At 34.7% G+C, this 14,279-nt stretch overlaps 1 protein-coding gene across 2 annotated transcripts; it reads left to right on the forward strand.

The window, feature by feature from the left end:
• Positions 1–789: 789 nt before the first annotated feature.
• On the forward strand, positions 790–8,632 carry LOC110700252 (mediator of RNA polymerase II transcription subunit 19a-like). Of its 2 annotated transcripts, XM_021877762.1 has the most exons (9): positions 790–1,034; positions 3,871–3,956; positions 4,603–4,673; positions 5,085–5,374; positions 6,009–6,236; positions 7,084–7,143; positions 7,286–7,421; positions 7,981–8,037; positions 8,135–8,632. In XM_021877762.1, the coding sequence occupies exons 3-7, from the start codon at positions 4,643–4,645 to the stop codon at positions 7,334–7,336; spliced, it is 660 nt and encodes a 219-aa protein (XP_021733454.1). In that variant the 5' UTR covers positions 790–1,034; positions 3,871–3,956; positions 4,603–4,642; the 3' UTR covers positions 7,337–7,421; positions 7,981–8,037; positions 8,135–8,632. The 2 variants fall into 2 exon arrangements, with proteins under 2 accessions (XP_021733454.1, XP_021733453.1); XM_021877761.1 differs by having other exon boundaries at positions 7,981–8,632.
• Positions 8,633–14,279: the final 5,647 nt, after the last annotated feature.

Genomic DNA, 14,279 nt, shown 5'->3' on the forward strand with positions numbered 1-14,279 from the left:
AACCTTCGCAAGTTGCACATCGTAAGTCGCAACACTTGCCTCGGCCAATTTAGAAATCCATGTCGCATTAGTCTTATTGACAGCAACCAACAATAAGCCCCCTCAACATCTTTAACTACCACACCATAGATATTAGATAGCACCAACACCCTCCAATCCTCCATAATATGAGTATCAACGAACAATGATTTTTACAGCAGGAGGAACCGCTTCGCATTGACATTTCTCATTTGACTTGATATAGTTTTAGTTTGTATTTTGGGTTGTTATTCTTTTGCACAATAGTTATTATTTTTTTCCCCACAAATTCTTATATGTGGCTTGCCACACGACCATCATGGGGTTTATTTTGGTAGTGTTATAAGGGTTACTCAGTCAATGTCACATGAGTTACTTCGTTAGTATTATAAGGATTGCTCGGTCAATGTTAATGGGCCACTTTGTTTTTTTACAAATGATCACACGATATGCCAACCTTATAAAGATGGGATTTTTTTTTATTTTTTTATTTTTTATATACAATTTGCAATCTTCCTATTCAAAATGTTGTTTTAAAAATACTTAAAAAAAAAAATAGTTTTAGTCTAGTTAGGGAATATTCATAATTGACTGAACTAAGCTGAATTGAACTGAATATTTAACGACTACTATCTACGGAGTAATATACTAGCACACCAAATTAACCATAGATACATCGTTGAATTTTAAAAAGGAAGATTTTTTTTTTTTTTTTTTTGATAAAAAAAAGGAAGATTATTTTAATTAAAGGGATCTGGAAACCCTCATTCTCTCTCCTCATTTTTCTGTTGCACTACCCGGGGTTTTTATTTCGCCCTTAGAGAAGAGAAGAACCAGTCTTTTTTACACAAAATTATAAAATAAAAACAAAACCGAAAAAAAAAAAAAAAAAAAAACCCACTTCTTGCTTCGCTTTCTTTACAACAATCCTTCCTACCTGATTACAGACGAATCATTCGAGCTCCAAATCCAAGCTTTTCAATTTCCCTTTTATTTACTCAATTCAAACAAATCAGGTATATTTCACTGTTTAATTTCATATTTTTAAAAAAAAAATTTGAAACGATTTTCGGCGGTTTGAATTCGAAATTGAATTGGTATATTTGGTGCAATTTTTTAATCTTCTGGGTTGAGATCATGACCTTGTTGAATTATTTTGAAATTTGTTTGGATTTTCGGCATTAATTAATTGGGGTGGTGTAGTTTTTTCGGGGAAGATTGTATTTTTTATTCAAATTAGGGTTTACTCTAGAGAGTTGAAAGATTGTAATATGCTTTGTTATTTGGGCATAATGTGTGATTTGAGTGAGAATATTATCATTTAAGTGTTTGATTAAGCTATGGATGAGTATTCTAGCAAACCCAAGACGTAGTTGCAAAAATTAGGGTTTTTTTGAACTTTATCAGATTAATACTCTCGATTATTTGGCTTTTGCTCCCCTGTTGCACATACAGTCGTACTTTTTAAGTATAAGTGGGTATTACTGATATAATTCGTTGCCTGCTATTGCTGAGCCAACCATAATGTGTGTTACAGTGTTTACAAGAGTGGGATTTTTGCTAAGATTATAGCAAGGTTATGCCGGTAGCGGTACGGTAGAAATTAATTCAATCACTGCATGTGATTGACCAGTTTGATGAAATTAGCTTGCCAGTATGTATTTTCGATTTTTCGTGGAGGGGATGTTAGAATTTCATGGTTGAGGTAGTTTAACTTAGTATGATAAATGAAGTGCTATGAAGTATTTATAAGCTCATGATGTTTATAATAAGAAACTGGAGATCATGTAGTATGTAGTATGTAGTTATGTACAACATCTGAATGCTATGGACAAGAGCAAGATTTTAAATTAGTGAATTCTTAAATTAACGAGGCATACAATTCACACAAGTCACATCTTTAAGCAGTATGATTGTTGTAGATTTGAGGAAGTGGTGAAGGTGTCAAAGAATTAGTTCAGGTCTATACTTTGGAGATCAACTAAAAAAGCTTCATACAATTTCTGGAGGATATCATTTTAGGAGAAGATTTTGTGCATGATTATTTTTGGATATTATGAAGGCACATGACCAAGGTGCGATGGGTGTACTTTGGTGGATATATATTGAGAATGATGTATGAGTATATCACACAAATTATATTGACATAATTAAGGATATTGCATTATTGCATAGGGGCGTGAGATTAGATGAGAATAAGCACAGGCATAGGGACATGATAGTCAAAAGAATGTTATTTTTCCATTATGATTAGGAAGAATTTGCTCTAACATAAATACATCAGTTTTAGACTAGTGGGCAAAGTCCATGCAAGACGATGTGCTTTGTAATGCTGAAGGAATTTGTTCATAGGTTTTCATCTTGGCAGTTCTATTATGTGGGACAGTTTGGGTTGTTAGGGCCTACGGGTGAACTGGAATTTTAACGGATTCCCTCACCTTAAAATGTATTTCGAATTAACTTTTGGAAAAGTTATAGGTTTTGAGAATTGTCAGTAACTTAAAGAAATATTAAGGTAAATTTAGTAAGGTCAAGTTATGAAGGACTGCTTTTAGGTGAAAAGGAATTTAGTATGTTTTTTGTGGTATGTTTCCTTCTTGGCTTGTGGTGAACTGCTGGGTTACTGTTCTTGGGAAATTTGTGTAGGTAGTCAGTTTGGTGAAATATTAAGGTATGATTCGTATGAGTAGCATATCCTCGGACCACGTTATCCAGTTGTTGATACTTGATAGCCTTTGATTTTCTTAAATATTGTTTTTCATGGCACCAGCCAACACTTCAGTCTTCAAGTACACAATACAACTTTGTAATATCCTACTGGTGGGTACACCAGTTTCTCAACTATACCTACCTGGCCTCTCTTTTGTCATTTTAACGTGCGAGTATAATTTTGCTATCCTCATAAATTTAGAATCTCCTTCATATTGGAGAATTTGTCACACGGATATGTCTAGAAGAACTTTTGGCTATAGGTAAGTTGGATGTAGTAATTGCAGAATTTAGCTCTTTATGGTTGTTGATTGTCAGTATTTAACTAACTGCTGTAGTGTTCAAGTATGTTCATATATTTATATATATATTTCATATGGAGGCCGTGTTTGTTTCTGGCAGTTGGTTTTGTGTTTGAGCCTTCAGCCTTGATGAACTTGGATGCAACCTTTTTGTGCTGTTTGTGTTTAGGTTGTTGCTTAGATCCATACTTTTTTGTAAGAATTATAATTTGGATGATTTAAATTTTCAGTAATCAGTAGTCCACATGCAGTGAGTTCTTGGATATCCCTTTGAGTTACTTTGGTGTGCTTCCTCTACTGACTAAGGAAATCCAATTGACACTGTTCCTTTGTCTGAGATATGCATAATCTTCTTCCCTGTGCATGCTAGCTTGACATGATACGATAGTTTATATTACTTATATCTGCTGAATCTTGGCAAACTAAATTATATACACTCAGTTGCAAGGTGCACCTAATGGTAATTTTTTTGCTCATTTAATATTTTTGCTCATTTTATAATCTTAACATGAGCAAAAAAACGTATGAAGTGAGCAAAAATCTACCTTACCTTTATCAGCACCCGGGTGTATGTAAAATATGTTGAGGCGTGGTGGTGGTATCTGTGATTTTGAGTTTTCTTGTAAATGCAAATAATAACACCGGAAAATGAATTCAATCAGTTTGTTCAGAAGTTGGGTCTTTTGTTTCCAGGGATTATTGTCCACAGTTTTTTCTTTTTTATTGTTTATTTTCCTTATCCCTGCTCAAATGAAATGGCCTTTAATACATTTGCAATTGTAATATTTTTTCATTAATGGATGTTTTTTTTACTACTAATTTTCTACTATTGTTCTTGCAGGTAGCTATTGGTGTTTAAGGCCTTTAAAGAACTGAAGCTTGAGGCCATTCTCTCCACTGGGCACACGGTTTACTTGCTTTTTGAAGGTAATTGATGCCAGATCTTGTGATGTATGCTTGGGGTTTTTTCTAATGTGCGATGTAAAATACATCTTAATTGTATTGTAGGGCAGTACATATATAAAGGAATTCCAATATATTATCTTCAGTTTATTTCAAAATTGGAGTTGCATGATTTAGATTATTCAGAAAATAATACTCCTGAATATTTTAATTGATACAATCTCATTTTAGAATAAATAACTTATATTACTCCTTTGTAAGAGTGTGTATGCTCTTTCTCTCATTGCCCCTCATGTGCATTGGCTGCTACATATTGATTTGTCCCCTTTTTCCTTTTTTAAACTAGTTGATGGCGTGTTCTTTCCAAAAAAAAAAAAAAAAAAAAACTAGTTGATGGCGTGTTATTATAGGATTCATATTCATTGATATTTAAGATGATTGCTTTTCATTTCTTGCCTCTACTTCTCCAGCCACGTGGGCCATTCTCAAAAATTGTATGAAGTATTGTTTTAATTTTGTATATTTTGTGTAGTCCATTAAATAACCGTGTGTCTTGATTGCAAGATAGGGGAAGGAATTGTTGGGAGAAGTCGATTTGCACTTCCTCTTTCTGTGTAAAAGTGTTTAAGTTGAAAGTTCTCTGATAGTGCATAATTTATTTTGTGTACAGTTTGGAGAGGATGGTCCACCGCTCTATGAGATGTTGATTAATGGATCCTGAAGGCAAGAAGTTTGGAAGAGGTAAATCATTAGATTGATCTACAGTTGTCTATCATTGTTGATTTCCTACATACATTTATGTTTAATTAGTGCGGGTGCCACTCTAGATATCATGATCTTAACTTTTGCTGGCTGATGAAATTTTCATGTCTTAGTAATTGTGGAGTCTCTACCATGCCGTGACAATGCTACATGTTTATGCTAGTAGTTGATGGGGCATCTTGTAAGCAATCCTGCCAAAAATTTGATAAAATATACTAAAGATGCTCCTAGACCCTCCACCCTTCCAGTGTTAGTTCTGTATATCAGAGCCACTTTTTCTGTGATTATAACGCCAAGTCTTTTGCAGGGATGATAGTCATGATAAGTGAAAACCCTGCTCTGTATTTTCTTTCCTTTTGTTTCTTGTTTCATTTATATTTTGGGTTTCAGGTCCGAGAGAACTTACTGGTGCTGTTGATCTGATTACTCATTACAAGTTGTTACCACACCACGAGTTCTTCTGCAAAAAGTCTCTTCCTGTGTCAATTGCCGATACCCACTACCTTCACAATGTGGTTGGGGATACGGAAATTAGGAAGGGAGAAGGAATGCAGTTGGATCAGCTAATACAAAATCCATCATATTCGCTGGATGGAAATACACGGATACGGCCCTTTGATTTAAATGCTCTTAGTGAAGCCTTTCATCTGAGGGAAACAACCCCTGTTGAGTTACCATCTGTGAGTAATGTTTTTCTTTCACTTCCACTCCTTGAACCTAGCAAAAGCAGTGCTACAACTTTGTTTTCAGAAAGAAGGCTTCATTCATGTCATTATATGGCTTAACGCCCCTTGGTATTCCATATATTTTCAGAAAACATTGTTTTCCGCCATTTTTAATTTGTAAACTTTGTCAAGAACTCAAGAAGCTTGGGTATTGTTTCTGCTCATATAATGACATTAATGAAGCCTGCTTTCTGGAAAACACAGAGAGCCGAGATTGTTATATATATCTTCTATTCCCCTAATATTGCAACAATTATCATTTTAAGAAGTTTCACAAATATTGCAACATTTCCCTATTTGTACATGTTTTTTCGCTTTCCCTCTCCTCATCACATGGGTCCCTATCTTTTTTCCTCTTTATCTCTCTCCTCTTAAAATCCGTGTTCATCCTCCATGTTGCAATATAAGGGAACAAAGAAAGTATTTTTTTCCCAGTGGTTAGTTAAAGTTTGAACCTAAAAACAACTTTTTATGTGGCTCCCTTTTTGGGAATTAATACTGGAGTTGATAAAATTCATTCTTAACTTTTTCTGTTTTTTCAATTACATCTTTGTATTCTTTTAATTATTGAATCTCATATATTCTGTAGGAAGAAAAGGGGGTCCCTACAATTGCAGGAAAATCTAAAAGTGAGTCAAAAGACAAGGACAGAAAGCACAAAAAACACAAGGACGGGGACAAAGAGAAGGATAAAGAGCGTAAGAAGCACAAACACCGCCATAAAGATCGAAGTAAAGACAAGGACAAGGACAAGAAAAAGGATAAAAGTGGGCATCAGGATGCTGGTGGTGAACATTCCAAGAAACACCATGATAAGGTTTGTAAATGCTTAACTATTGTGAATGGACAGTTGAGAAACAATATTGCCTTTTTTGAGAATAGGCTTGTCACTGTCTAATGTAGTTCTCTAAGGATTTCCTGTTGAAATTGTATAGTTTTGTTGAGATTTATCTGGAAAGTTTTTCATGCTGTGTTTGGTTTTTTTTGGTGATTTATATTCTTTTGCTGGCCACCTTGCTTCTACATTAACAATGTAGCATTTCAAGAATATACTTTCGTTCTTTATCAATTGCAACAGTTGGAGTTTAACACTTGTCAATGCGCAATTTTTTTCATTAATAGCTATGGACCTATAGTGCATAGTATGCTGTCAATAAAAATTATACAAAATAAAATTTTAATTTTTGAAATTATACATTGAGACTAATCCAACAATATCTTAATTTGTCAATAAAAAGGTTAGTTTTTGAAAAGTGCAAAAAGTCTAGTTGTTGCAATTAGCAGTATATACAAGTATATAGTTAGCTCTTTAAGGTTTTTACCTATAGTTACTTCCTTTGTTCCTAAACAAAATAGCTTACAGTCTACAAAATTGACCATTAATTTACGGTCAATTTTTAGGAACCTGTCTTCTTTTGGAAATGAAGTGAAGTTTATTTTGGGACCGAGAGTATCATATCGATTGACCCGGAGGAAATTGATTTCTTTAGTTTTAGGAACCTGTCTTCTTTGGGAATAAATGAATCATGATTTCTACTTTTGCACTTTTCTCGGACGATTTATGTTAGCTGACCCCAAATCCTTTTGGGATTAAAGGTGGTGTTGTTGCTGTTGTTGTTAATTTGTAGTTTTTTTTTTCTAAATATATATTCTTACCTTTGCAGAAGAGGAAGCATGATGGTGATGAAGATGTTAATGACATTCATAGACATAAAAAGAGTAAGGTAATAATCATTGTGCTGATTCAATTCCTGTACACCTGGATCCGGTTTCTTTTGTTTGGGTGTCCGGATTGCAATCTTCTTCTGTACTTATGAGCATGCCCTTGTATTGAGCCTATTGCTTTTTTTGACTGAACTGTCTCAGCATAAGAGCTCAAAAATAGATGAAATGGGTGCAATAAAGGTTGCCGGGTGAGATGTTTGCTGGTAGTTGTGTTGATTTATCATTCTCAATGTTGGGGAATTTCAAGGAGTTGATTACTTCCATGCAATCAATTGAGGTATCTTCTTGTATTCAACTCATATAATGTATTCTGTGTAATTTGTGTTATGTTTTTGAGTCATCTGGAAGCTTGATTTCTGAAATGATGGTGTGTATGATTCAGAATCTTTTTTGTCTCGAGTGTCAGCTGTGTTGGACTATCAAATTGACTCTTGCACACTTATTTTGAAATGGAATATTTGATTGTTGTTTTTTTAGAATAATGATGTGTATGCATGGTATGTTGTTATATGGCTCCTATCATGTTTTAGAATCTAATTGCCTTGTGAAGTTGACATTGTGCCGTAATTTTCTTTGTCATGTAACTTTTTTTTCCCCAGTTGGCTTTTGCACCATTTCTTTCGACTGTTGGTGGTACTGAAATGTGTTGAGATTGTGTGACCTATTGATGAATATGACTTTAGCTCTGCTATATTAACTTTAGTTGCCTCTACTGTATTTTTGGCTCGTAGACATCTATGGAAGCTGAGCAGCTTCTTTGCTGTGCCATGATATATTTTTCTGTAATTTAATGTTGCTGCCTGCAAAATATAATGCCTCTTACTGTTGGATTGCAGAATACTTAATGAGTTGAGGATTGTGTGGAAGGCGAACTCTTTGTGGCATGATTGGAGGTACAGATTGCTGGTGGTGAATTTTCATGTATCGTTTAGAGGTCCCTTAATTTTATTGCTAGTAACCTCTATCAAATTCTGATCATTTTGTTTTCAGTTTATATGGCGCATTGGAAATTCCCAACTCTTGTCCATTATGATAATTTTTTACTTTTTAGAGGTCCAATTCTGAGCACTCTCTTACCAATCTAGGTGACTGAGTTAGAAATTACAGCTGGGTATGTAGAGTAGAATGGTAGGATTGGGTGAAGGTGCTAATGTATTCCTCGTTTAATTATTTTACTTCTAGGAAAGTCATTTTTGTTATTGTCAATTTGTCCAGACGGGTAGGTAGATTGTAAGGGTAGGCTTGCGTGTATCCTAACTAATGTCTCCAGTTATCAATGGTGAAATATTCTTTGTAAATTATATCCATATGGGAGTACGGTTCATTGAAGTAATGAGATTGTTTGTAGAAGCCACTGCCTTGTGTAGGTGACTGATGAGCGATACCAATTGGTCCTCTCCCATAAAGCCTGCTGTAATATGTGAAAACTCTTCTGTATTTTTAAGCAAGTGATAGATTAATGAAAACAGTTTTGCATCTTTGGTTCCAGAGTGTCTTGAATGTCTTGCAGATTTTGAATCCAAAGAGGGTGGACATTATCTTTTGCGTTGTTGCCTTGATGCTTAGTTAAACAGGACTGTATATTTGAAGCTGGTAGATCCAAGTATTGAACCTTTTGACCTATATGCTTGTTCAATGCAGAGTCATGAGTTCATAAGTTTATGAATGTCCTAATTGAATGTTTATTGATGATGCATGCATATTATCAAATACTTGATTTTCTTCATTGTCCCTAATAATCACAACTTAGTTCTTAACATATACCATGTGGTAATAAGTGATAACAACCACCAATAGATGTATTACGTAGAATATGTCTGGGACATTCGATCTCCAATATCATCTATGTAACTTTACAAACAAATCTGTTGCCATGTAGTCAATCCCTTCAGTTCATGACCTTGTATTAGACAAGCCTTTAATATATGAAATTTAGCTGTAATATTCGGTTACCCACAGCGTCTGCCTGGAACCCTTTTGACTCAAGCCTAGGGTACATCTTTCTTTTTTGGGAAACTTGATACATCTGTGTAAAACCTGTATGTCACTTGCTACAATGAGCCCCAAACTGGAAGTAGAAGAAACTCTTTGCTAAAGCTTTATTAAATCTTTCTGAATTACGGCGTAGGTTGAAGCCTGAAGGTAGTTTTTACAGTTGTACCTTTGAGTACTTAAAAAAAACAGAAACCACAAGATTGGATAATGTCCTTCATTTTGTGGTCCATATAGGTGTATATTTGCTTCTTTCCAGTTTAGGATGTTCCAATAATTTCAGTTTTACTCAATAGTCTGTAAACAGCTTCTGAATCAAAATGTACTATTCGATTACTCGTACTTTTTAAGGATTTCTACTTGTTCCATTTCTGGCAACAGATAGGTTCAAATTTTTTGCCATTTTGTGGTAGTTGTACATTGTTCTGATGAAAATGATCATGTTATATCCTCATATTCAAAGAAGATGAAATCCACAGTACAAATTGTTTGTGTTACACTCTTTTAGTAGGTTTAATTTTAGGTCAATAGCTGTTTTGCATGTGAAATGGTTGTTGTCTATTTCAAATGAAAGGGACTTTTCTTAGTTTGGGCCATATTAATTGTTGTGTGATAGGAACTTATGCAATGCTTTATAACAATTTAAGTTTATGTAGACAAAATTTGTTGCTTAATGCCTCAAATTGGCTCAATAATTTATGAGCTTGATTTGACCCTTTTAGGCCTATATAAGGGTGCATGTTCTTGTTATGCCTTTTTTTTTTGGGTTATTCTTCCTGTTAGATGATTCAGTTGTTAATTAGTACTTTGAATTTATTAATATTCCGCACTTGCCTCCGAAAATTAATTATCACATAGTTTTGACCCCTCACAATTTTACCATGACTCCAGAACTAAAATAAAATATTGTTTATCTATATGGTAGTTTTTTATTTTTTTGAAACAAACTTATATGGTAGTTGAATTGTTTAAATAAAAAAATTCCTTTGACTACATTTGATCAGGAGATATCAAAAACGATAAATAGCTCATATGTTTTAAAAGTCTTAGAGTAAAGAGCTATCACATAAAATTCATGTTGGAAACCATATTAGTGGTCATTTGGTTGAAAATAAAACGTTAAATATATTAGACCACGTAACCAACTTTTTTAATTTTGGTGGGAACGTAACCAAACCTCTCTCCAATCTCACATTTTTAGAAGCATAACTTTTTATCAATTAATCTGTTCGTCACCTTCTAAGACATTCTATAACAGCAATCAACAGTTACTATGACTTATAATAGCAATCCTCAATAACATTGTATTATTGATAGTGTTGTTTATATAAATATTGAAGACCTTGTTTTGGTGTACAAGCAGTGGAGAAGCCATTATAGACTACAAAGCCCATTAAAGCCACTATATAAACTTTTGTAAAGCTTCCAAATTTTAGATGTATTTTATCTTTGTAAAATTATACAAATGACAATAGCATTGTTATATTTTTATCTATTATTTTTTTATTCAATTATGAGGGGCACTACTTGGAAGCTGAAACATGTTGACAACAAGAGATAATATAAACTTTTGTCTAATTACAAAGTGCAATTGAAAGGGACTGTTTTCAGATCATTGTTATAGCTGATATCAACAAAATCTTTGACATGAAGTATTTGTTTTTGCACCTTTGAAACTTTTTTTTTTGGTGGTCCTATAAATAAAAGCTTATCTGAAAAAATCCTATAAAATTGGTCTTTTGCCAATGAATGAATCTTGTTTAGATTATTGTTTTATTATTAGTAAAAAAAATTAAAAAAAATAAATAAAAGGAACATTTGATGATTAAGATATAAATGACTTGTAGATTTAAGGGAAAACATAAGAGAATTGACTCTAACAATCTTAACTAAGGGGCTAAGGGCCATCGATTGGGCTTTAAAGACTAGAGAAGCCGTATAAATAGTTAGTCTTTCAAAGCCTATTGCGTTGTATGACCTAAAAAAATTTACTCCTTTGTATTTCCAAATTAATTATATTGATCCACTACAAAGTACTGAAAATACTTAGTGTAGTTGATGAGTTTCGCCTCATCATAACCTCAAAACCATGGATTCTATTCCTACTAGATGCAACATTATTTTGAGAGTGAGAATTTTCTTATCCCTGACCTATGTAATTAGGCTGATAGGGTCGTTTTAGGGATGTCAGTGGGATCAATTAAGTAGGAGACTCGCCCCAGGGAGGCGGGGATGGTCTCGGGTTGGCGGGTGGTGGTACGAGAATGGGGATAAAAACATACCCACCATGGGTGGATTTTAGGTTGTACATAGAGTTGTCAATTCGGGAAAACGGGTCGGGTAAGAGTGGGTCGGGTCAACTCGGGTTGAATCAATTCAAATCAATTCCATAACCTATGCGGGTCGGGTTTGGGTTAGGTCATGCTTGAGTCGAGTCACGTCGGGTCATACTTCTTATCGGGTTTGGGTCGAGTTAATAACAGGTCGGGTTACATTCGGGTCGGGTGAACAATAGGTCGGGTTTAATTCGGGTTAAAACGGGTTAGGGTAATTCTCAGGTTCGAGTCGGGTTTGGTTCAAGTCAATAATTTACGGGTTAGAATCAGGTCGGGTCATTCTCGGGTTTGAGTCGGGTTCGGATCAAGTCAATAATTTGCAGATTATAATCAGGTCGGGTCATTTTCAAGTCGGACATTTCCAAGTCGGATCATTCTCGGGTTCAAGTCGGGTTCGGTACAAGTCAATAATTTGCGGGTTATAATCAGGTTGGGTCATTTCCAAGTTGGGTCATTCTCGAATTCAAGTCGGGTTGTGTTCAAGTCAATAATTTGCAGGTTACAATCAGGTCAGGTCATTTCCAAGTCAGGTCATATTCAGATTCAACTAAATATAAATAGATAATTATCATTTTTATCAAGCTTATTATCTCCTGAGATTATAATATATATGGCAATATACTAGGGAACTATAGTCTATAATTTAGGAAGATAATTATCTCCTTTGACCATACAACAAATATATACTATATTTAACTCTTAAATTTGAGGATGATGCTCCTTTCTTTTGCTGGCCTGGACCGACTTGGTCTCACAAGACAAAATGCTTTGATCAACAATAATAAGGTGGTCTAAATTGCATTTAAGGTGGTTTAAATTCGGGTCAGTATCAATTTGGGTTGAATTTAAGTCGGGTTCAATAACAAGTCGTGTTAATTTCGAGCCGAATTAGTAAAAGATCGGTTGAATTTTTGGGTTGGGTAAGTAATAGGTATGGTAAAATTCAAGTAAGGTAAAAAAAAAAGTCGGGTTGAATTTGGGTCAGGTCAATAACAAGTCGGGTTGATTTCGGGTTGAATTTGTAACAGGTTGGGTTAAATTCGAGTCGGGTTAGGAACGGGTCGGGTTGAATTCAGTTCAGGTTAGTAACAAGTCGGGTCAAATTCAGGTTTTGACAGGTTAAAACGGGTTTGGGTCAATTTCGGTTCAAGTCGGGGTTCGGTTCAAATTAATAAAATTGGTCGTTGTAAACCAGTAAATCGGTGCAAGTTGTAAACCGGTAAATTGGACATTTAAAAGCAAATTGAATGATTCCACACACCCATTTAGACTCCCACGGGATACTAGGAACCAAGGTAAACATTTCGGCAATTTTTATTTCTGGGCGAAAAAAAGTAAAAAAATTCTAAATCCACGTTTTTTGAGAAATTTTGGAGGTTTTGGGGCCCGGTGTCGAAAAGTCTTGAAATTCTATGGGATACATCTCCGGCTCATATAATGCCATTTGAACCATATATGATCATTATTTGATGTCATAAATGTCCGTGGTAGAATTGAATTAATGAAATCGGTGCAAGTTGTAAACCGGTAAATTGGTCGTTTAAAGACAAATTGGATGGTTCCACCCACCCAATTAGACTCCCGGAGGGTTTTAAGGACCATTGTTAAAATTTCAACAACTTTTATTTCCGGGCGAAAAAAAGTCAAAAGTTTTCTAAATTGATGGCTAAAATTCACTTCTTTTTGAGAAATTTTGGAGGTTTCGGGGTCCGGTGTCGAAAAGGCTTGAGATTTTAAGGGATAGATCACGGTGTCATATAATGCCGTTTGGAACCATATATGATCATTATATGTTGTCATAAATGTTCGTGGTAGGCTTGAATTAACGAAATCAATGCAAGTTGTAAATCGGTAAATTGACCGTTTAAAGGCAAATTGAATGGTTCCACCCACTCTATTGGACTCCCAGAGGATATTAGGGACCATGGTAAACATTTCAGCAATTTTTATTTCCGAGCGAAAAAAAATGAAAAAACTCCAAAATTAAAGGCTAATATTCACGTTTTTTGAGAAATTTTGAAGGTTTCGGGGCTCGGTGTCGAAAAGGCTAAAGATTTTAGGGGATACATCACGGAGTCATATAATGCCATTTGGAAACATATATGATCATTATATGTTGTCATAAATGTTCATGGTAGGTTTAGATAAATGAAATCGGTGTCAGTTGTAAATCGGTAAATTGACCGTTTAAAGGCAAATTGGATAGTTCCACCCACCCAATCGGACTCCCAGAGGATATTGGGGACCATTGTAAACATTTTGGCAATTTTTATTTCCATGCAAAAAAGTCAAAAAATTCCAAAATTGAAGGCTAATATCCATGTTTTTTGAAAAATTTGGGAGGTTTCGGGCCCCAGTGTCGAACTTGAGATTTTAGGGAATACATCATGGTGTCATATAATTCCGTTTGGAACCATATAAGATCATTATATGTTGTCATAAATATTCGTGGTAGGCTTGAAATAATGAAATCGGTGCAAATTGTAAATCAGTAAATTGGCCGTTAAAAGGCAAATTGGATGATTCCGCCCACCAAATTAGACTCCTAGAGGGTATTGAGGACCATGGTAAACATTTCGGCAATTTTTATTTCCGGATGAAAAAAAGTCAAAAAATTCCAAAATTGAAGGCTAATATCTACGTTTTTAGAGAAATTTTGGAGGTTTCGGGGCCCGGTCGAAAAGGCCTGAGATTTTAGGGGATAAATCACGCAGTCATATAATGCCGTTAGGAACCATATATGATCATTATATGTTGTCATAAAAGTTCGTGGTAGGCTTGAATTAATGAAATCGGTGCAAGTTGTA

The sequence above is a fragment of the Chenopodium quinoa genome, unplaced genomic scaffold (assembly GCF_001683475.1).
Source record: "Chenopodium quinoa cultivar QQ74 unplaced genomic scaffold, ASM168347v1, whole genome shotgun sequence".
NCBI classification, from domain to species: Eukaryota; Viridiplantae; Streptophyta; class Magnoliopsida; order Caryophyllales; family Amaranthaceae; genus Chenopodium; species Chenopodium quinoa.

Bases quoted from the DNA above. Each gene is read 5' to 3' on its own strand.
- LOC110700252 (XM_021877761.1), top strand. From the start codon at position 4,643: ATGGATCCTGAAGGCAAGAAGTTTGGAAGAG. The intron at 4,674-5,084 runs GTAAATCATTAG...TTTGGGTTTCAG, and splicing joins AGGCAAGAAGTTTGGAAGAG to GTCCGAGAGAACTTACTGGT. The intron at 6,237-7,083 runs GTTTGTAAATGC...TTACCTTTGCAG, and splicing joins CCAAGAAACACCATGATAAG to AAGAGGAAGCATGATGGTGA.